The sequence below is a fragment of the Onychostoma macrolepis genome, chromosome 04 (assembly GCF_012432095.1).
Source record: "Onychostoma macrolepis isolate SWU-2019 chromosome 04, ASM1243209v1, whole genome shotgun sequence".
Lineage (NCBI taxonomy): Eukaryota > Metazoa > Chordata > Actinopteri > Cypriniformes > Cyprinidae > Onychostoma > Onychostoma macrolepis.
The window spans coordinates 16,629,392-16,651,799 of NC_081158.1; the positions used below are offsets into that span (position 1 = coordinate 16,629,392).

General features: G+C 35.2%; 1 protein-coding gene across 3 annotated transcripts in view; it reads right to left on the reverse strand.

Moving 5' to 3' along the window:
- The window catches only part of tbc1d22a (TBC1 domain family, member 22a), a 157,344-nt gene that overhangs the window by 31,447 nt on the left and 103,489 nt on the right, over positions 1-22,408 (reverse strand). For all 3 annotated transcript variants that reach the window (XM_058772414.1, XM_058772412.1, XM_058772413.1), the window contains one exon: positions 8,933-9,060. In XM_058772414.1, the coding sequence (XP_058628397.1) occupies positions 8,933-9,060 (128 nt within the window). The remainder of the gene's footprint in view (positions 1-8,932; positions 9,061-22,408) is intronic.

Sequence of the window (22,408 nt, forward strand, 5' to 3'; positions counted from 1 at the left end):
CTCTGCCAGACTGCTCAACAGCTTTTTCCCCCAGGCTGTGAGAGCCCTGAACTCAAATCACCCCGCCCCTCTCTGAACCCCCATACAATCCCCCTACCTCCTGTAACATGTAACGTGCAATTCGAAGTGTGCTACACACAGGTGAGTGGGCCTGTACAAACCACCTGTAGTAGCACACTCTCCTCCTCTATGCGCACTAGTCACTTTTCACACACACTGCTGTGTGTACACAAATCCCACAAAAAGAACTCAGTAATATATGTATGTTTACATGCTCATGCACTACAAATCCTCCTGCACTGTTCCCCAGCCAGCTGCTTGAACTCAATGTTTCTCCTTGCACATGTACAGTATTTATCTGAAGCATTCGTATAGTTTGTATAGTCTGTATTTTTTAGTTTGTATAGGTACTTTTTTTATAGATAGTATATTTATAGTCAAAATCTATCAGTAGGATAGTTGTGTATAGGTTTATATTGTCTTACTCCATTGCTGTATGCCTGTATTTATGTAGCACCGTGGTCCTGTGAGGCACGACATTTCGTTCCACTGTATGCCCCCGCATGTAGCGGAATGACAATAAAGCTCAACTTGACTTGACTATAGCACCCCTTTTTTTTTTTTAAAGAGTTAATGAATGAGATCTGGATTTTAGTACAGAATAAAATGCATAATGCTAAAAATATTATATTATATTATATTATATTATATTATATTATATATTTTCACCACTGACATTTCCCTTAGGCTCTGTCTGCCATCTTGGATGAACAATTTTCTGAACTTGTAACAACGCATTCTGGGAGCAGCACATCCTCTAAAAGGTTGTACACAATGTTGCCTAGAATTTGACAGAATGCCTACAATTCCCAAAACTGCTGTCTAATGAGGCTGCTCACTAGGTTTTGAGATACAGCCAGGGAATCTCATAAAATGTGAAGTCTGCCAAGAAACCAGAAGCCTCTCCTGAACTTTATACAAAGATAAGCGTTCTAAATTAGTTAAATTAAAGATGCTGTCCACAATTTTGGAATAGCACGCACAATTTTTTCCTACAACCTGAAAGATATCACTAAAATAGGTGTCCTGAGAAATCACATCTGTCTCTGTGACAGCCCTAGGCTCTGTAAACAGCAGGAAGAGTCAGGAGAGCGGCCCACACTTTTATTAATTTTTTTAGTCAATCAGAAACGTTCTCTGCCTATGAATCCTGTTGTGTATTCAGAAAAAGCTTACTGTGCATCTTTAAGTTGTTCATTACATACTCAGACAGAGGAAACGTCTGGGAAATGTACCATAAAATTAATTAGGAAACCTCAGTTGTGGAGCTTTTAGATGCACAATGTGGCTTACACTGTAAAAATGATTTTTTTCAAAGTTGTAACTACAACAAATATAATTGGAGCATGTTTTACCATTTCGGTCTTTCTAGAGTTTCATTTGTAATTCAATGTATTACTTGTTTCTTTGTACATGTGAAGTTTCAGTGTAATTTAAAAGCAATGAGAAATAGTTTCCTAGGTTTTTTTTTTTTTTTTCCCCAAGCAAACCAAAGTTGCAAATAAAACAAAAATTGCTTAGTATGTTTTACTATTTCAGTCTTTTTACTTCAAAGTTTCATTTGTAATTCAATGTGTTACTTGTCATTTCTTTGTAATTATTTGTAAAGTTTCAGTGTAATTTTCCACTTTTAAATTTTTTTTTAAGCAAATCCTACACCATTTTTTGTGTGGCTTAATGATTCAAATAAAAATTACTGAAAAACTTCCTAACCAAATCAGATAACTGATTTATAATAAAAAATATAATGTACCATGAAGAATGAGGAAACATTACCCAGCATTACCCATAACATTACCCATTACCCAGAGATTTATCCAAACATATGTAGTTAGGGGCCACTGAAACTCCTTTATTAGAACAGAATTATTTGGCAAGGGAATGAAAATTCACACTGAAGCCGGGCAGTTTCAGAGACCTCAAGCTTTGATGTACTGCTCACTGCAGTACAGAGGATTTTTGTTTACTGTGTAGAGGTTTTCGTGAGGAGCAGTGGAGGGTAAAAAAAAAGTACTCTGAAGAACATGAGTCAGCGTGTAAAGCAGAAGTGTGACAACAACAAGCAGCACAGATCAAGAAAAACTCACAATGCACTGTGAATGGCACAGAAACCATCTCCCTGAGAGATACAAGGGAAGGTACTCTTTCTGTTTTCAAAAGCCCATGAAATATTCATCATTCAGACTTGGCTAATTCGGGCCATCAAGATCTTTAAGGTGAGTTAGTATGACACAGATTGTCAGAGTCGGCGAGGGAGGGAGAGAGTGCGAGCAGTCATTTTCAGACTATTTGGTTATGCATTAAAAATGCATGGGATGAATTACATTCTATTCCTGGCCTCTGTTGAGGAATTCACACTAGGGTCCAAAATCGAGCACTTGGCAAAACAGAGAATAAGAATAACTTTAAATTTCCAATCGCTGAAACTTCACTTGAGCAAAAAAGACCAGCAAAGTGTTCAATAAAATATGATTTTACTGAATATTTAAAACATAGTGTGAAGAAACTGTGTAAGTTACACTGCTTTAGGATTTGGACACATTATTCCAAAAAGGTAATTTTGAGCATCAAACGGAATCAAAAAGTTAAAAAATAAATAAAAAAATAATAAAATGAATTGTTCGAAAGCACCACAGTGTGTAAATACGATGATAAGATAATTTGTTAACACTTTACAATATGGTTCATTAGTTAACATTAATTAACTACTTCAGTTAACATTAACTAACTATACTTAAACAACATTTATTAATCTTAAATGTTAATTTCAGCATTTACTAATGCTTTATATAATCAAAAGTTGTCCTTGTTAACATTAAAACACTGTGAACTAACAATGAATGACTGTATTTTCATTAACTAACATTAACAAGGATTAATAAATACTGTAACAAACGTATTGTTCATTGTTTGTTCATGCTAGTGAACACATTAACTAACATTAACTAATGGAACCTTATTGTAGTGTTACCGATAATTTGTTTATTTTCATATGTCTGAAAACTGACGTTGTCAGTATTACCAATACTAACCAATACTTTGCCTAAAAAAACCCAAAAAACAATAAATCACTAAAAAGTAAAATTAACAATTTTAAAAGATACAAGGCAATTTAAGCATCACAACATTATAATGTGCAGTATGAAAAAAAGGACTTGACTTTTGAGATCTAAAAAAAAAAATATATATATATATTTATTAAATTATTAGTCTTAATAAAAATAACTTCAGTGTAAGATGATTACAAAAACAAAATCAAATTAAAAAAACATATACAATTAAAAATTCAATAATGGATGACACCAATCAATTGAAAACAAATAAATATATTATCTACAATATCACCAATATGCTATAAATTTATTGTGCATTCCTAGTGTTTGCACTTCTCCAGGAAGGCATAAACTGGGAAATGAATTTTTTATTTCAACTACACATCACCTTAAAATTTACTTTGACAAGCTCAAGTCAGAAAAGTTTCCATGAGTACATTCTGTCTGAAGTCAATCCACTGCACAAAACAAGATTTCCTGAAGTCCTCCATCCACGGCCCTTTCTGCGAGTTCAAAGACGACTGAGCTGGGTTCACCTCTCTCTGAGCGAGCACTTTCAAGCAAGCTCACGGCCCTGACAGCACGGCTTTCATAGCTTCTGGCCAAACATGAGTAAAATGGCCCAGTGATTTGATGGAAGCGTGAGAAAGGATTTTGGCCGAGGAAACAGTAGGGTACGACGCCATGACCACAATAGCAGAAACAGGTCAATGCACACAAGTTTACGCATTGGAAATGTCACATCTTGAAGACTTCAGAAGGGCACACATCACCTTTCATTTCAAAGACAGATGAGCCTAGTTCACTTCTCTTTGAATAACAGTGCTCTCCCTGCTCGGTTTGAATATATACAAAGGAAAGTCATCCAAAGGTTTCAAGTAAGAGCTAAAAACCTCTAAAACTTTTGCATCAGCTGCAAACGCTTATGAAAGAAGTGCCAGCAGTCAGTTCTCTCATGCTTATGTCTATCTACACTGACCTTTTACACCGACACATTTACAATGCCCAAAAATTTTATGCATTTCCACAAAAAAGGCAGTTCTGGGTTGACAAAAAAAAACCTTTTTAGCAAGCACAAAAAAAAAAAAAATAATAAATTCTGTCCCAGCCCCCTCTTCCTTACCAAAGAGCCAATTGTTATTCCTAAAGGCAAAGAGGTATTGAATGTCACACCTTTAATACGGACGGGGGAAGTTGCTGATTGGCCGGTTTGAATGTCTCAATTGATTTTTATAAGTGGTCAAGGAAAGGATAAAAGAAGATTGTAACTGTCGCTTTGGCTCTTTTTCTTGGGGCTCTGCTCTTCCTTTCTAAATTATTAATAATGTTTCTTATTATTACCAGTGTTAAAAAACGTTTACTGTCACCTTTGATCAATTTAAAATGCCCTTGAATAATAAAAGTATTACGTTTCTTTCTTAAATCTTTCTTTCACCAAACTCTGTAGTGTATCCACAGAAATATTGAGCAGTACAAACTGGCTTATATAAGTATAATTCTTGTTTTTTTTAAAACAATTGTTTCAAAATGATGAAGATGTGCACATGTATTCAAGGTGTTAAAGAAACATGTTATTAATTTTGGTAACGCTTTATTTCGATAGTCCACTTTAGACATTCTACTAACAGTAAGTAACTTTGCAACTACATGTCAACTAGCAGTCATTAGAGTATTAGTAGACTGTCTGCTTAATATCTTCTAACACTTTATTTTGATGGGTCCACAACATATTGACTATGAGAAACTTTGCAAGTATATGTCAACTCATTCTACTAACCCTAAACCTACCCTAACAGTCTACTCTGAGAGTCAGTACACATGTAGCTGCAAATTAATGAGAATTAGTTGACATATTGTTGACATGTAGTAACAAAGTTACTTATAGTTAGCAGAAAGTCTAAAGTGGACTATCAAAATAAAGTGTAACCTTAATTTTCACTTGGTTCATTTGTAGGCAGGTTATGTAGAAACTCGGTTACATCACTGTTCGGCTCAAGTCAGTGGAAACCCGGTCGAAAAAAAAAAAAAAAGTAAAAGTGACCTCAAGCATCAATAAAGAGCTAAAATAATCATGGGTTGCTGCTGCAAATCCTGCTGCAGTTATCTCCTCTTGCCCTTGCTTTCACTGTTTGCTCAGCTGGCAAAATCAATATCTGAAAGCAACTCAGGGTGCCTCCAATCATAACCAGACTAAAAATGAGACCTTCACCAATGAAAATAAGCCATCAAAAGCAGTTGAACTTCCAAAAAAATCATTTTAATGTACCATATTTGCTCTGCACCCTACCGCCATCTCTTTAATGGAAGAAACAATCAATAGTGCATGTTAAGCAATATCCTAGTCTTACTGACTTGTGACTGGCCTAACAAGTGAGTGTTTTTGTGGCGCCCTCCGAGCTAACATACACACATCAACACACATCAATGACGAGGCTGGTGTTGTCGGAAAGAATCCAATGACACGTCCCCAGTGAGTAACAAATAGCCAAACAAAGCATGCGAACTGTCTATTGGCAATGGTTACAATCTGTGTAAAATCCAAATCAGTCAAGTAGAATAAAAGGACAGTCAGCTGTTGAGAGCATTCCCTCTGTACTGTAGAGATGGAAGGAGACTGACATTTAATACAATGGGCGTCTGCTATTGACAGAAAGCATATAATGGCTTATAATAATAATAATTCCTTCAAAGTAAGAATTAAGGATAATTTTCACACTATTTTGAGCTGAGTGCACGGAAACGTCAGACCCATTGCATTCACTCAGAAATGGCAGCCTGTTGTACCGAACACCATCAAGAACAGCCTGAAATTCTTCCATAAGTGTTGGGTTAGATGTCAGTAACACCTCTGAGGTTCCTGGCTGTGCTTAAGATTCATCCTCTTTCATGCTTGGTGTTAAAAACATGCCATCTACACTTAGAAAAACCTAAATGTGAAGCAACTGCATTCAGAAATGTCAGCTCATATATAAAAGCTGGTATATTTTCGTAGTGTTCTTCAGTGATAGCATATGCTATGGTAGATGCATTGAAATTATCTTTAATTCTTACTGTCAAATATACTTTTGCTGTCACTGTAATAGTGATATATCATTATAAGATTGCTTTGTCTCTTACATAGATACATAGTTCTGGTGTCATTTATTGTGCAATTATTTACTCAAGCCCATATTTGTCCAGTCTTTCCTCAGCAGAACACAAATCCTGGCTGCTCTTTTTAATATAATGGAAGTAAATGAGGATTTAACTTTCAAGTTCCAAAATGCCAAAAAAGCCACATAAAAGTATCATAAGAATGGTCTAGAACAATAATTCTCAACTTTGCCCTCCGCTGTCCAACACAATATTCAAAGATATTCAAAGACTTTTTATGAACAGAAAATGTTAGTACTAATATATTAAATTAACTAATCACAATTCATTTTGCGATTATAAAGGTTATTGAGTAGAAAAAAAGAAATATGATTTCAGTTAACAGATTTAGAATTTGATTTACATAAGAGTAAGTTTAATGACTAAAGGCCAGTTCACACCAAGGACGATAACTAAAAAGATAAAGATATAGTTCGAAAAATCGCAACAGAGTCCACACCACAGCTACAACGATAAAGGTAGAGAGAAATTATATCGTTGGAATCATTTTCAGAATGATGTTTTCCAGCTGATGAATGATACAAACATTAACACCCAATCATAATCCATCCTGCTATAACGAGCTTAAGAATTTAAAGCAACAGTATGCACACACGCTGGTGTGGACGCTAATATCTTAATAGTTATCATTCTTGGTGCTTTATTAATTTAAATACTCCATTAATTAAAGTATTTTAGTGGATCACTGGCCTACAACTTGTTTGGTAAATCTTCATACAACTTTGTACGTCATACAACAGCTTTGTGTGAAGAACAGTCCAAAGTTTAAATTGTTATTAGCTGAAAATCCTTGATATTTTAAAGAAATTCAACTTAATTTGATTTGTTCAATAAACACATTTCACACAGCCTGCATCTGAATTACTCATTTATTACATATCTGTTTATTATTGCTTTATTATAATGTGCAGTGCTTCAGCTTTTAGACATCAAAACCTTCTCAGAAATGTTAATTCTTTAAATAATTCCTTATTACAGCAATAAGCCTTCAGGAAGACATTGTGGATACTGTGTAACTACTCAGTGTCCCAGCCAAAACGGTTGCATTTTTCATAAGATTAAAAACACATTTCGAGACCTCAGAATTCTGTTCCATTCTGTTGCACTCTGTCTAGCTGTATTACAAAAATAGGTCTTGTAAACCCCCCCAAAAACAGCATAATTATACAGGGCTTCAGATATTTATTAAGACAACCCACGACTAGCCTTTTTTGAAAATGTGTTTACCCTGGTCACCACCCTCTCATAGCCAGGAAAAAGAGCAGTGCAAAAATCTCCTTTTATATTGCATGAATGAAAAATAAATTACACAGGATTTTGCCAAACATCTATGGAATGCTATTTCTGTCTAATAGTAAAAAATACATAAATAAAAATTGTGAGGGGGAAAATGCACTGTTTACGAGAAATAAACTTTCTAAATGGGTAAAAAAAATGCCACAGTTTAAAGAAATAAAGTCACAGTTGTGAGAGATAATATATCAATCACCTATTTTATTTAGATTATTCACATCCAAAATAAATGTTATTGTTTACATAATATATGTATGTGTACTGTGTTTATTTATTATGTATATATAAATACACACACATGCATGTATATTTTTCAGAAAAATGTTTATGTATTAAATATATTTATTTAAAAAATAAATTATAATTTTATTTTAGTACTGTCAAATGATTAATCGCGATTAATCGCATACAAAAGTTTTTGTTTGCATAATATGTGTGTGTGTTCTGTGTATATTTGTAATAGAAATACACACACATACACTATGTTTTGAAAATATTTACATGTAATGTTTTATATGTCTATATTTATATTAATATAATTTATATTATAAATAAATATATTTAATATATACAGGTAACATATTTTTCTGAAATATATACATGCATGTGTGTATTTATATATACATAAATATACACAGTACACATACATATATTATGTAAACAAAAACGTATTAATCGTGATTAATCATTTGACAGCACTATTTTATTTAATTCTAATATTAAAAAATCTATTTAAGTAGCATTGTGGGATTACAAATTTATTTAAATGTTTAATTTAGATCCCTATGTAATAGTGTACAAACTGAAGAAGTTATATACATTGTATTTAGCATTTATGGTGAAGATGATGACATCAGATGAACGATTCAAGAGGTCCCTGCCAGTTCCTGTTCTCTTATTGTAAGTGAAATGAGCCAGACGACGGAGACTCTTGCCTTTTGTTTGTAATTGCTCTTGCTGCCCCTGCCCCCGTCTTTGGGCAGTTAGGCTGATTAGATTAGGAGTCGTTAAATGGGGCAGTATGCTATACCTGAATACTTCATTTGCATGTCTTAAGGTTGTCACCCAGGTGCTTGGGTTCCATTCCTAAGCACTGCCCCCTAAATGTATATAAACTTCAATGTATCACTGCTTTAAGTTAGATTTTCGATGACTACAGCTACCGACAGCTTGTGTTCTCAATAAAAGAATCCTGCTGAAGATACAACCCGAAGTCTCCTGGTCTTCACTTCTGAGTTGCCTAAACTTTAGAAGACATAGGTTTACAACAGTAGCTAAGGATGAGTAAATGATGACAATTTTCATTTTTGGAAAATAGCTACACGTGCTATTTATGTATCTGACCGCATCGGAGACTATTGAGTCTCTTTTACCTGATAAGTGTCCCACAGTCGAATGGTGCAGCGCAGAGGAAGTTCTCTCATAAGCAGGTTGTTCATCCAGCGGAAGGCGAACTGCAAATACTCCACCTCATACTGCTGCATGTGGCGATGTACCGTCTCTGTTAAAAACAAATATAGTACAATGAATCACCACCCTGACGTCAATCACCCCATTCATCTATCACAAACAATTAAAGCATCATTATATTCTCTTCAGTAAAACTGGAACCAAACAATAAATGACAGCCATTCGACGGACACACCACAACAATAACACTTATTCTCCTCTCCGCTTTCTCGCACAGACAGCAGACACGGTTCACAGATGACAGCCTGCCGAGCGTAAGACATAACACCCTAATAAAGCCATAAAGAATTTCTCTGTCCATGCCATCATGTGCTCAACGCTGTCATGTAAGCATGAGGTAATTACTCAGCTGTCATCCCAACGTCTGAGCGTGTTATGTTTGAGAGGAAACCGCAGCTTTATTTATGGGTGTCTCTTTAATCAACACGGATGCGCTACTGATGGGTAGAGTGTGTAACATGCATGACTGCGTGTCCCTGCAGAAGTACAGGCATCTTCATTCACATCCTGACAAAGATGGCATTCTTTGATCGTCACACGCATGACAGGTTTTGGTTGGGAGCTGTGGGTGATATATTGTTAATGTTCCCAATATATAAAATAATTACATATAATAATTAAAAGGATAGTTCACCCAAAAATTAAAATTCTGTCATTAATTACTCACCCTCATGTTGTTCCAAACCTGTAACACCTTAGTTCATCTTCGGAAAACAAATTAAGATATTTTTGATGAAATCCAAGGTGGTTTTAGTTTCTTTCTTAGAGAATTTACAAAAAAAAAAAAAAAAAAGCATTAAGAGGATAGTTAAATTAACATTCTGTCATCATTTATTTACCCTCATGTCATTTCAAACCTGAATGACTTCAACATGCATTTTAAAGACTGCTGGTAACAAAGCTGTTTTGGTTACCAATGTCTTTCATTGCATGAACAAAAATGACTGAGATATTTCTCAAATTATCTTCTTTTGTGCTCTATAGACTGTAAAACCAAACAGTGAAATTCATTAAATGAAATGAGTTAATTTCACTCAAATAATAATGAAAGTTCATTGGACTTAATTGAAATAAGTTCTGTAAACTCAAAATGTCGTTGTAGTAAGGTGAACTTAAAATGCTTGCGTTTTCTAGATCCCAGCATGCTTCGCATCAGACAACAAGGAAAATAAATGTAGGAATTAAGTGTTATTTTGTGAGTTTTTGCACAAGATTAACATAGAGAGACGTAAGTTAGTACTTAAATGTTGTGTTATGTTAGGATTTGCATAGGTTTCTGTTATGTTGGTTTTGTAGTGTTACCGCTGTGGTGAAGAGTAGAGCCTGTGGTTAGGTTGAGAATGGACAGCAAAACTTAAAGACTATACATACTGCATGTTGTTTGACTTTTTACATGCAAGTGTAAAAAGTGTTAGATGTCTACATTAGCATGTGCCAGTGTGCTTGCTCATTAGCACTTAACTGTAAAGATCTGAATGAATGTGTTGTTTATGGAAGTTGTATATAATTATCATTGTGATGAGTGGGGTGGGATCATGGAACAAGGCTTGGCACCCATTGCTCTTAGCCCCGTCCCACTTGTCATAAAAAAAATTAAGCTCTACTAACTTATTTTTTTTTAGTTTATTTACTCAAAACATTTGAGGAAACTTATGGCCTCAAAATATTTGAGTATTCTTAACTTGTCAGGTTTTACAGTTTAGTTTATGGCAGACTGTTACAGCCTAAACGTTTGTGTGTAATCAGTTTTATGTTGAATCATTATGTTGATACTTTCTCATTTAAAACAATAACAGCTTTAAATTATATATGTGGATATTCTCACAACCAAATTTAGTTCGCAATTAATTAATCGCCACATCATGTAGTTAATTAGATTAAAAAATGTACTCGACTGACAGCCCTTAATAAATATATATACAGTATATATGATTATTATTAAATATAATTTATTCTGGTGATGGATAATATGCTGATTTAGTGCTCAAGAAACATTTCTTATTATTATCAATGTTAAAAAAAGTTGCGCTGCTTAATATTTGTGTGGAAAATATAATACATATTTTTAGGATTTTTGATGTATGCATTTAAGTCTTGAAACCTTCCTGAAAAAAAAAGTATTAATTTATTTCTATAAAAATAAACAGCAACAAAAAAAATCTTAAAGTTAAGTAATTTCAGACGAAATACATAAATAGAGATGTATAAAATGTCATGAAAATTTTTTGAAAAATAAAGATCGTCAAACCTCACGCCTGCATTGACAGTGTCATTCTCACATCCAGCTCTCCTGAATAAACAACTTATCCTCATTAACGCTGAATACATCTCACTGCCAAGACACAGAGCCGACAGACTGATGAAACAAACACATCAAATTTGCTTATTAGCACTGCAAATATAAATCACCCTCATTTTAACCTAATTAAGGGTTCGGTGGCAGATAAGGATGGCCATGATGATGAAATCAAAATAAAACCAAACTTCTAGTTTTACATCATGTTCCAAGTTCAAAAATCTCAGCCATGCTGACAGAAAAACATTGAATGAATACGAATGTGATATTGCTCATATATATTTTATTGTTTATTGTTTTCATTATCATTTCATTATAATGGCAGGCACACATGCACACACACAAAGTGCTCCATGCCACTGACCCTAAATTGAAAATATTCACATCCCAACCCCCTGAAAAACTTGCAGGTATAACTTTGATAGAAAATATAAATTTCAGGTAGCCTAAATCCTACAATAAAAATGTAAAATATGTTAGAATAAGCCTTGCAGATTTATTAGCAGAATATGGATTGTCAGCAAAGAGAACACATTTGCTTGCATACTTTTTCCACCTTCAATGCAGCAAAACACATGCAGGTTTTGAGGGGGATGGGGAACAGGCAGAGGTCAGAGTTCACAGAAAGACAAGTGAGCTGTTTGCCACGATTCTGCTGAGCAATGGACTTCTACTCGACTTCTGCCCCCACCCATCCATCCCATAATTACATCTGCACTGACCCTCTGTCTTGCCCTCGCTGCATTTCCAGCCAAAACCCGCTCAGACACCTAGAGAGAGAAGAGGGGGTCTACTACAACACCCACCTTCTGTGAGATCACAAGAGCCGTATCTGTATATGACTTATACAGGCAGAACCCAGGGTTATTATCATAAACTCATACTAAAATTAAAACTAAAATGTTACTTGAAATGAAAACTGAAATCAAGGGGGGAAAACATTAAGCCTTTTTAAAATAACAACAAAACTTACAAAGCCACAGCAAATATATTAAACACTTAAAAATAATCTAAAAATTAAATATTTTATGGAAAATATGCAATCTAAGTAAATGACAGGATTGGAACAAGTTCAGGGTGAATAAATAACAAAACTTGAATATTTTTTAGCCAACTATCCCTTTGGACCAGGCCACTTTTTACGTCTTAACGGTAACATTATCTGAATATGTGTGTGTGGATTATATATTCACTTCGAATGCACAATGAATTTAAGAATAGATTTGGATGTGACAGTTGACAGTAGCCACTGTCAATGCGCTGTCACTCTCCCAAGATTGTAGAGATGACATTTATCATCATGGCAGAAAACTACTTCCTGTGCTGGCTGTTCATAAGCCATAAGTCAAACGCCTCAAGTTTCACGTGCACTGCTTTTAATCTTTAATCAATTATTTCACATCTACATTATTAGTCAAGGGGTTGACTCATGCAAAAGCAAATGGAAAACATAGGCAACAATGCAACTAAAATGCTATTTTTGTGAATTTAAAATGTTATTTTTGTCCTTTCTGTGATCGAAATTAATATTTCCCTCTTATATGACAGATCTGGTTTTTGGATTACAATGTGTTCAGCAAAATTCAGGACATATCTGATATTTTCAATTCTGTTCTGGGCCCTAAAACATGTTCAATGTGAGTTAAACATTAACAGCACTGTTGGAATTCATGCAATTTAATCGAACTCAATATTTGCCTTAATTGCGCTTCTGGCTTGCCATGAAGAGGGCAATAAAAATGGTGTTTGACCTCAATAATATATGGATCACCTTGTATAAATATTTAATGTATTACGTATAAATGATATAATTTAATCATGTAGTAATTTATAATAATATAAATCCAATATTTGCATGTAATATTAATATAATAATTTACAGTATTTATTAACATAATAAATTAAATTGCAATTTGAAAAAAAAAAAGATTTTTCATCTCTTTTTCAACTCCTCACCTTCATAATTAATTTACATGAAGTTTGAGACTGACCTCCCACAGGTTTGTTTGTTTGTTTATGCATGCATGCATGCATGTATGCATGTATGTATGTATGTATTTATAATAATAATAATTATTATTATTATCATTATTATTTAAAAATGGACATGCCAGATCAACTCAGTTTAGAGATGCTGCCTGTTCACACCTGTATCTCATACGGACAATGTTTAAAGCTCATGTGAGAAAGGGAAAGAATCTATATCAGCAAAAAAAATCAGAATTTGACAATTTGATTTACCATCCAGCCCAAGATACTTTCATGTTCAGCAGTGGAAAAAAAGAAACTGCACAAAAAAGCTGCCAAAAGAAATCAAAGGCATTAAAGGGGAAGGTTCAACCCTAATGAAAAATCTGTCATTATTTTTGCACCCTCGTGCCATTCCAAACCTGTATAACTTGCTTTCTTCTGTCGAACATAAAAGAAGATATTTTGAGAAGTGTTGTTTTTTTTTTTGGTCCATACAATGGAAGTCAATATTTACTTTTGTGTTTCAAAGGAGAAATAAAGTCACATTGTTTTCAACAATATGAGGGTGAACTATCATTTTAAGATGTCCAAAAGAAGAAATGACAGCAACAAGGAATCAAATAGCTTTGTTTTATACAAGTTGAGGTTTTTCTGTTGGGATCAGAAGAGCAAATTTGATGTTCAAAAGCAGCGTTTGTAAAGAAACCCCCCAAAAGAAAAGCGACATCAGGTGTCATTTAGGTTTTCAGCATTTTTTTTCTCATTTTCTAAGGAGCCTCTGTACTGCCTCACCTGAAATGTTAATGTGTGCTTTCTAACCTTATATGATTTGTGTGAAAAAGCCCACATTGTGTCCTCATTTACATAAATAAATTCACCTTGAGCAATTTGCATGCTGATGAACCTCAATGTATTCATACAAAACAGACGAGATAAGAGGAAACAGTGTTCACGTTCTGGGGCGCTTCTGACGAACAGAATTGTTTTAGCGTTAAACAACTCTTATGGGCTATCGTCTAATACGACTGCTAATTACTACAAGCCCTCGAACGAACTGAAAGCGTACGGTGACAATAGTGTGTTTGGTTTCCTAATGAGAGCAGAGTGTGAGCATTAAAGAGACATGAAGCGGGAGAGATAGAGAAAGAGAGAGAGAGAGAGAGACAGGGAGATTCCTCAATATTCAACAGCCAAAGAAGACGCAAAGTCATTTACAAAACATCTCCACTAAAAAAATGACCATCTAATTTACATATATCAATTATGCATAATATTAACTTGGCCAAACATGATGCATTTTATACTACACCCTGAGAGAGCAATTTGATGATAGCAGTCTAAAAATTTTGAATAATTATCAGTCAAAATGTTGAAGGATTGATTGATTGACTGAAGTCTCTCATGTTCACTAAGGCTGCATTTGTTTGATCAAAATACTTTAAAAACCTTAAAGGGATACTCCACCCCAAAATTAAAATTTTGTCATTAATTACTTACCCCCATGTCGTTCCAAACCCGTAAAAGCTTCGTTCGTCTTCGGAGCACAATTTAAGATATTTTAGATGAAAACCGGGAGGCTTGTGACTGTCCCATTGACTGCCAAGTAAATTACACTGTCAAGGTCCAGAAAAGTATGAAAAACATTGTCAGAATACTCCATCTGCCATCAGTGGTTCAACCGTAACATTATGAACCGACGAGAATACTTTTTGTACGGAAATAAAACAAATGTAACGTGACCGTAGCGGCATTTTGGAGAGTATCGCTGCATCGTAAAATGCGTACACACTTCCGTGTCAGTCACGACATAGGGATGCGCTGTTTGCGTTCAAATCAAAGCGTAAATCCACGTAGAAAACGTATCCTTGTGTTGCGGCTGACACAGAAGAGAGTACGCATTTTGCGTGCAGCAATACTCTCCAAAATGGAGCTACGATGACATTATGATTAAAATATCTTAATTTGTGTTCCGAAGACAAACGAAGCTTTTACGGGTTTGCAACGACATGGGGGTAAGTGATTAATGACTAAATTTTCATTTTGGGGTGGAGTATCCCTTTAATATTCTGAAATATCATTACAATTTAAAATAGCTGCATTCCGTTTTAATATATTTTTTCAGCAGCCATTACTCCAGTCTTCAGTGTCACATGATCCTTCAGAAATCATTTATGGACACGCTGATTTAGTGCTCAATTCTTATTATTGTCGTCAATGGTGAAAAAGAGTTTTGTCTGCTTAATGCTTTATATTGATACAGTTTCAGAATTCATTTGAAATAGAAACCCTTTGTAACAACATAAATCTTTAATGTCACTTTTGATCAATGTATTAATTTATTTTATTTTCCACTTTTTTTTCACCATTGATAATTATAAGTAATGGCTCTTGAGCACCAAGGTGAGTCCTTTTTTGTTCTTTCAAAAACAAATTATTTTTATTCTAGACTTTTCATGTGGTGTATAATTAAGCTGTGCATAATGTATTCTTTATGTTATGTTTTGCTGATGTGATCTTCCCATAACATGGGAAAGACATGTATAGTAAGTGAAGTTGACCTCAAAGAATAATAGATTCACAGATATCTTTGCCCTTCTCTTTCCATATACTCAATTTCCCTTCTTCATATAAGGTAACTTCCTGCCTATATTCTCCGTTCTCATTTATCTAGCCGTGATCGGTGTATTAATTTCAATTGTGAGCACACTCTTATTTCCAAGCCAGTTTAAAGACATTGACAAATGAAGGTGCTGCTTGAGAACAATGAAACTTCAGCAGATCGGGATGTCAGCATGGTCATTGATCACAGAACTCATGTATGGGTAACATCAGCTTTCTTGCGCATCGGAATCAAGTCCACAATGAAACATATTCTGGCAAGATACCACCTGACTGTCCTGTAACGTGTAATTTATGTGGTGCTTAGGGAAGTGTAAATCTGAAAAAGAAGTTAAAAAAATTGGTAGCTTGTTCAAATTACTGTGGGGTCACCATTGCAAAAAAATGATAAAATAAAACAAAATATATATACATATATATTTTGGTAGATGTTAAAGGGGTCATCGGATGCAAAATTCACTTTACAAGTTGTTTGAACACAAATGTGTGTTGGAAGTGTGTGTACACATCCATACTATAATGATAAAAATCCACCCAGTGTTTTTTTTTTAAAATCCCTATTTTAAAATCCCCTTTCTCAAATCAGGCTGTTCTGAGATTCCTGTCAGAATGACGTAGTTCTGCGCAGGCCGCTCCCACAATACTTGATTGACAAGACTGTCTTACCTTAGACCCGCCCTGTGTGAGCTGAGAGCTGTCTGCCATTGTGTCGACTCCGGTGCAGGAGAAAATAAGATGTCTCCGATTAAGCGATCGAGGTGTTTTGTTGTTGAATGTAATGGTAACACTTTACAATATGGTGTCATTTATTAACATTAGTTGATATATTAACTAACATGAACAAACAATGAACAATGCATTTATTACAATATTTATTAATCTTTGTTAATGTTAGTTAATGAAAATACAGTTGTTCATTGTTTATTCATGTTAGTTCACAGTGCATTAACTAATGTTAACAAACACAACTTGTGATTTTAATAATGCATTAGTAAATGCTGAAATTAACATTTAGATTAATAAATGCTGTAGAAGTATTGTTTATACTTAGTTCATGTTTACTAATGTTGTTAACTAATGAACCTTATTGTAAAGTGTTACCAATGTAATAATGAACATGACAGTCGTCATTGACTCAAAACATCTGACAAGATGCAGAGGATTAACGTTACTTTCATTTTTGAAGGGAATACGCCGATCCCCGATCTGCCTAAATGTGTCTATGTTCGCAACACATCATGATCCAGCCTCACCTACAGAAGAAGTGAGTATAAGGTTTTAAAAAAAAAAAAATAATTATGAATCTTTGCAAATCGCCTTTCCTAATAATTTGCTAGTTAGCCAGTTTTGCGGCTGAAGTTTACAGTCTGCTCGTCACCCCACGGAAGAGAGGGGCGGGGTGAGCAGAGCTCATTAGCCTTTAAAGTGACATGGACTAAAACAGCTTGCTGAAAACAGAGCTGATTTTGACATGGTAAAAAGGGTGGGCTTTTTTTACACTACGATTGAGGAATTTTAACCAAAGTATGTTATAGATTTTTCATTGAGACCCTAAATAATCATGTCAACTTGTGGAAAATGGGCATCCGATAACCCCTTTAAAGTTGGTTGCCAGTAGATAGTCATCTGTCCTAAAGTACTGACTATATAATGACATTATTTTATAAATTATAATTATAAGTTGCACATATAATAAAACATGAATCAATTGCCTTTAGACATTTCTTGGTAATCACTATGGTAAGAGCTGTGGCTAAAAGTTTTAAAAACGAGGCTGAGGTGTTTCACCACAGCATGTAATTATGAGAACAGGAAGTGGAAATGGCCATATCTTGAAGGTGGTTATGGTGTGAAAATCCTATAAAAAAGCGCTTGCGGCTCTTTTGAAAAGCAGGCAGATAATTAAAGCCTAGGATCAGTCTGTGGTGAGGAAATTGGCAGGCCGCTTAGGGCCTGGTGGTGACAGAAATGTAAAAGAAATCAATGTTAGCTGTTTGAAAGCTTGATCTGTCACAATGACTTCACAGAACCAGAGATTTTATTTTTTGACTGAGAGCAAGAGACAGTGAACCAACTGCGAAATACAGCAAGACATGAAGAGTTCTTCATTGTAAAATTCAAAATTGCACTACAGGCAAAGGCTTGACAAAAATGAACCATGACAAAATGCATGAGGTTACGCATGAAAGTGCATCTGCATACGCGTCATGCAGCCATAGGACATAAAAAGACCTCACAGACTCACGTCAGGCATACTGGTGTTATAATATCAGGTTTTCAGTCTGCAGTGTTGTTCTCAGTGGAAAGAAATGGTTTCCTTGCTCTTTAGATTGCATGACAGCAACACCGAGTGCAAAGTCCACGAATGAAGTTTCCATGACAATAAAACCAAAGGTCCATCTATAGCACTGACATTTAAAATTATATATGTGCACATACCAGTATCATTAGCCATTATGTGTTATTTCAGTCAAACTCTACAGCACTTTCACAGAAAGTCACTTGCACTTTTCACAGTCTGTAAGCAAAGCAACTTCATTTTCCTAAGCCTTACACCATATACAGTACCTCACAAAAGTGAGTACACCCCTCACATTTCAGCAAAAAAAAATTGTATATCTTCTCAAGGGACAATACTACACAAATGGAACTTGGATATATTTTAAAGTAGGCAATGTGCAGCTTGTATAGAAGTACAAATTCACTGTCCTCTAAAATATAACTCAACATATAGCCATTATTGTCCAAATAACTGGCAACAAAAATGAGTACACCCTAAGTGAACATGTCAAAACTGTGTCCAAAGTGTCAATATTTTGTAGGGGCACCATTGTTATCTAGCACTGCCTTAATCCTCCTGGGCATGGAATTCACCAGATTGTTGCTGGCATCCTCTTCCACTCCTCTATAATGGCATCACGGAGCAATTGGATGTTAGACACATGGCACTTCTCCACCTTCCGCTTGAAGATGCCCCACATGTGCTCAGTAGGGTTCAGGTCTGGAGACATACTTGGCCACTCCATCACCTTCAGCTTCATCAGCAAGGCAGTTGTCATCTTTGCGGTGTGTTTGGGGTCGTTATTATGTTGGAAAACTGCCGTTCGGCCCAGTTTCTGAAGGGAGGGCATCATCTTCTGCTTCAGAATGTCTCAGTACATGTTGGAATCAATGTTTCCCTCGATGAACCGCAGCTCCCCAGTACCAGCAGCACTCATGCAGCCACAGACCATGATGCTACCACCACCATGCTTGACTGTAGGCAAGACACAGTTTTCTTGGGACTCCTCACCAGCACGTCACCACACATGCTGGACACCTTCTGAGCCAAACAAGTTTACCTTAATCTCATCAGACCACAGGACATGGTTCCAGTAATTCATGCTCTTAGAGGTTGTCTTCAGCAAACTGTTTGCAGGTTTTTTTGTGAGCCAACTTCAGAAGAGGCTTCCTTCTGGGACGATGGCCATGCAAACCGACTTGTTGCAGTGTGCAGCGTATGGTCTGAGCACTGACAAGCTGACCTTCCACTTCTGCCACCTCTAAAGCAATGCTGGCAGCACTCATGCATCTGTCTTTTGAAGCCAGCTTCTGTACCAGACGCACAGCACGAGGACCTAACTTCTGTGATCTACCCTTGCGAGGCCTGTTCTGAGTGAAACCAGTCTTGGAAAACCTCTGTATGACACTGGCCACTGTACTGTAACTCAGCTCCAGGGTGTTCCAAACTTCTTACAGCCTCAGCCATCTTTGTGGAGAGCAACAATTCTAATTCTCAAATCCTCAGAGAGTTCTTTGCCATGAGGTGCCATGTTGAACATCCAGTGGTCAGTATGGGAGAATTGTATTCAAAGCACCAAATTTTAACTGCTCTAAAACAAGATACACAAATTTGTATGGTCCTGTCAAACAGACAAATCATGAACATGATGAATAGGACATGTGGCTTTGCATGGTTAAACGACGTATAGCTGTTTTCACGTAAGGTGTACTCACTTTTGTTGCCAGCTTTTTGACAATAATGGCTGTATGTTGAGTTATATTCAGAGGACAGTAAATCTTTACTGCTATACAAGTTGCGCATTGACTAATAAAATATATCCAAGTTTCATTTCTATAGTATTGTCCCTTGAAAAGATGAAATGATTGCCGAAATGTGAGGGGTGTACTCACTTCTGTGAGATACTGTATAATGCTAGTACATGAAATGTTGATTCATAAACAATAAAGCTGGAAAGTCATCCAGATGCGATTTATCAATGTTTTGCTAAGTAGAGCAATACTGTTTCCATTGCATATGCATATTAACTTTCATGGTTGAACCCACAATACCCATATCCATATCAAGAATATCACAGACTTGGCGGTGGGCACTTTTGTCATGGGTCAGTAAGTAACAACCTAGAAATGCCCTGGCAACTACCCACAACAAGCTGGTATTGTGGCTTTGGGTTTTTCATGAACAAATCACCAACAATTACAGAAACTTATTTCTAGCCCTAATTTTATTCATCGTGGTTAAAAAAAAAAAAAACAGCTAAACAATAGATAAATTAGCAGTTTGCTTTTATTTTACAGCCCAGTTTTGCATTCTTTTTTTCTTTCCAAACCAATACTTCAAATATACAAAAGGCAGAAATATATTATTATTATTATTATTTTACAAAATTAACAAAACATTTTCATGAGCTAATTTGTTTTTTAAGGTTTTAGTCTTCTGATTCAATAAGTGCTCATTTACCAAAAATAATTAGTTTTAGTTCTAATTAACAAGCATAAACAGAATGTTCAAACGAGTTGTACTAATATAAAGCAAGCAGTGTGTGTGTGTGTGTGTGTGTGTGTGTGTGTGTGTGTGTGTGTGTGTGTGTGTGTGTGTGTGTGTGCGCGTTTTTGTGAAAAGTCAGGACATAGATTTGTATAATGACAAAGGTATGACATAGGTATTACAAGGTGAAGGTGACTTTTCAGGACATTGACCCATGTCCCCACTTTTCAAAACGCTTGTAAATCATACAGAGTGAGGTTTTTTTGGGGAAAGTTGAAATGTCTCCTGTAAGGCGTAGGTTTAGGTGTAGGGTTGGTGTAGGGCAATAGCACATACAGTAAGTACAGTATAAAAACCATTACGCCTATGGGATGTCCCCACTTTTCACAAAAACGAACGTGTGTGTGTGTTTGTGTGTGTGTTGCAGCAAATGTAATTTAACTGAAAAATACATTAAATTGCAAACAAAATCTGAACATTGTAATTTTCCAGAAAAAAAAGGCACATATTACTTTAAATACTTATTTACACATAATACTTTAAAAGTAAGGGTGCTACAACTAAAAACCCATACCTTTACAATCACTTGCTCAATCAAGTTGAAACTAAATATGGGTCTTCTTTGGCAAGAATGAGTGGCAAAGTGAATATAGCAAACAGAACTTACAAATAAAGCAACTCTTTTTAAGATAATTTAAATAGTCTCTTTCACAGTAGTGTTGATTTTGTCAGCCTTTTAAATTGTCTTCAAGTCCTTGCACACGGAGTCCAAAATTTTTGTGTGTTTTTTGTATTCGTCATCCTAAAAAAATTAATCATGCACAAAAACCTCGCAAAATGCTTGCTACGGATGTGAAAAATTCTGAAAATTAAACCCAATACATTTTTTTTTTTAATGATTGATGAAAGTTTCGAAGGCAATTGTGTAAACATGACTGACGCCAACGTGAGGCCGTATTTATTTTTTGAAGTCCGAAAATTTCAGATGAGAATTTCGGACTCAGTGTGCAAGGACCTGTAGTCTTAGTCTTTTAAATTAGTCTTAATCCTGTGTCAAATGTACTTTTTAGTTATTTTATTATATTTAGTCAACCTTGTCCTGTTTTCGTTTATTCTAGTATTTAGTCTTGTTTTAGTCAATTAAATCTCAGTCACATTTTCATCATGCCGTATAATGTTTAAAATGATAAAAAATTATTTTTGTTCAAAATTCTAATTGTAATGATTGTTCTCATTTGGGAAATTTATTTTTGCATTTCAGGTATTGCACTTTCACCAATAAGCACAAATCAATACAATGTCGACTCATACACATGGTTTATTTGACCTCATCTAGTGTACTGATTTATTATAGAATGTTTATTATATAAATTAATATAAAATACTTATGCACTCTTTCTCTCTACATTATGACAACTGGTAAAACAAACAAACAAACAAACAAACAAAAAAAATATTCTAACAGTGAAATTCCTAATGGTAATTACAATAATTCCAAATTACAATAATGTTTCTCTATTAAAACGACAGCGGTTGAGTAAGAGTAAGTATATATTCAGCAATCGCAAACAATATAGTTTAGATCTCACGGCAGAACACAGACTGGCTGAATGACATTCATTTAAGCTGAACATCTCACACGGATATCGCTAAACTCCAGCTTACTTGTTTGTCTGTGTTTCAGGTCATCGTTGGCGCTTCTGCAATGATGAGCGATAAATGCGC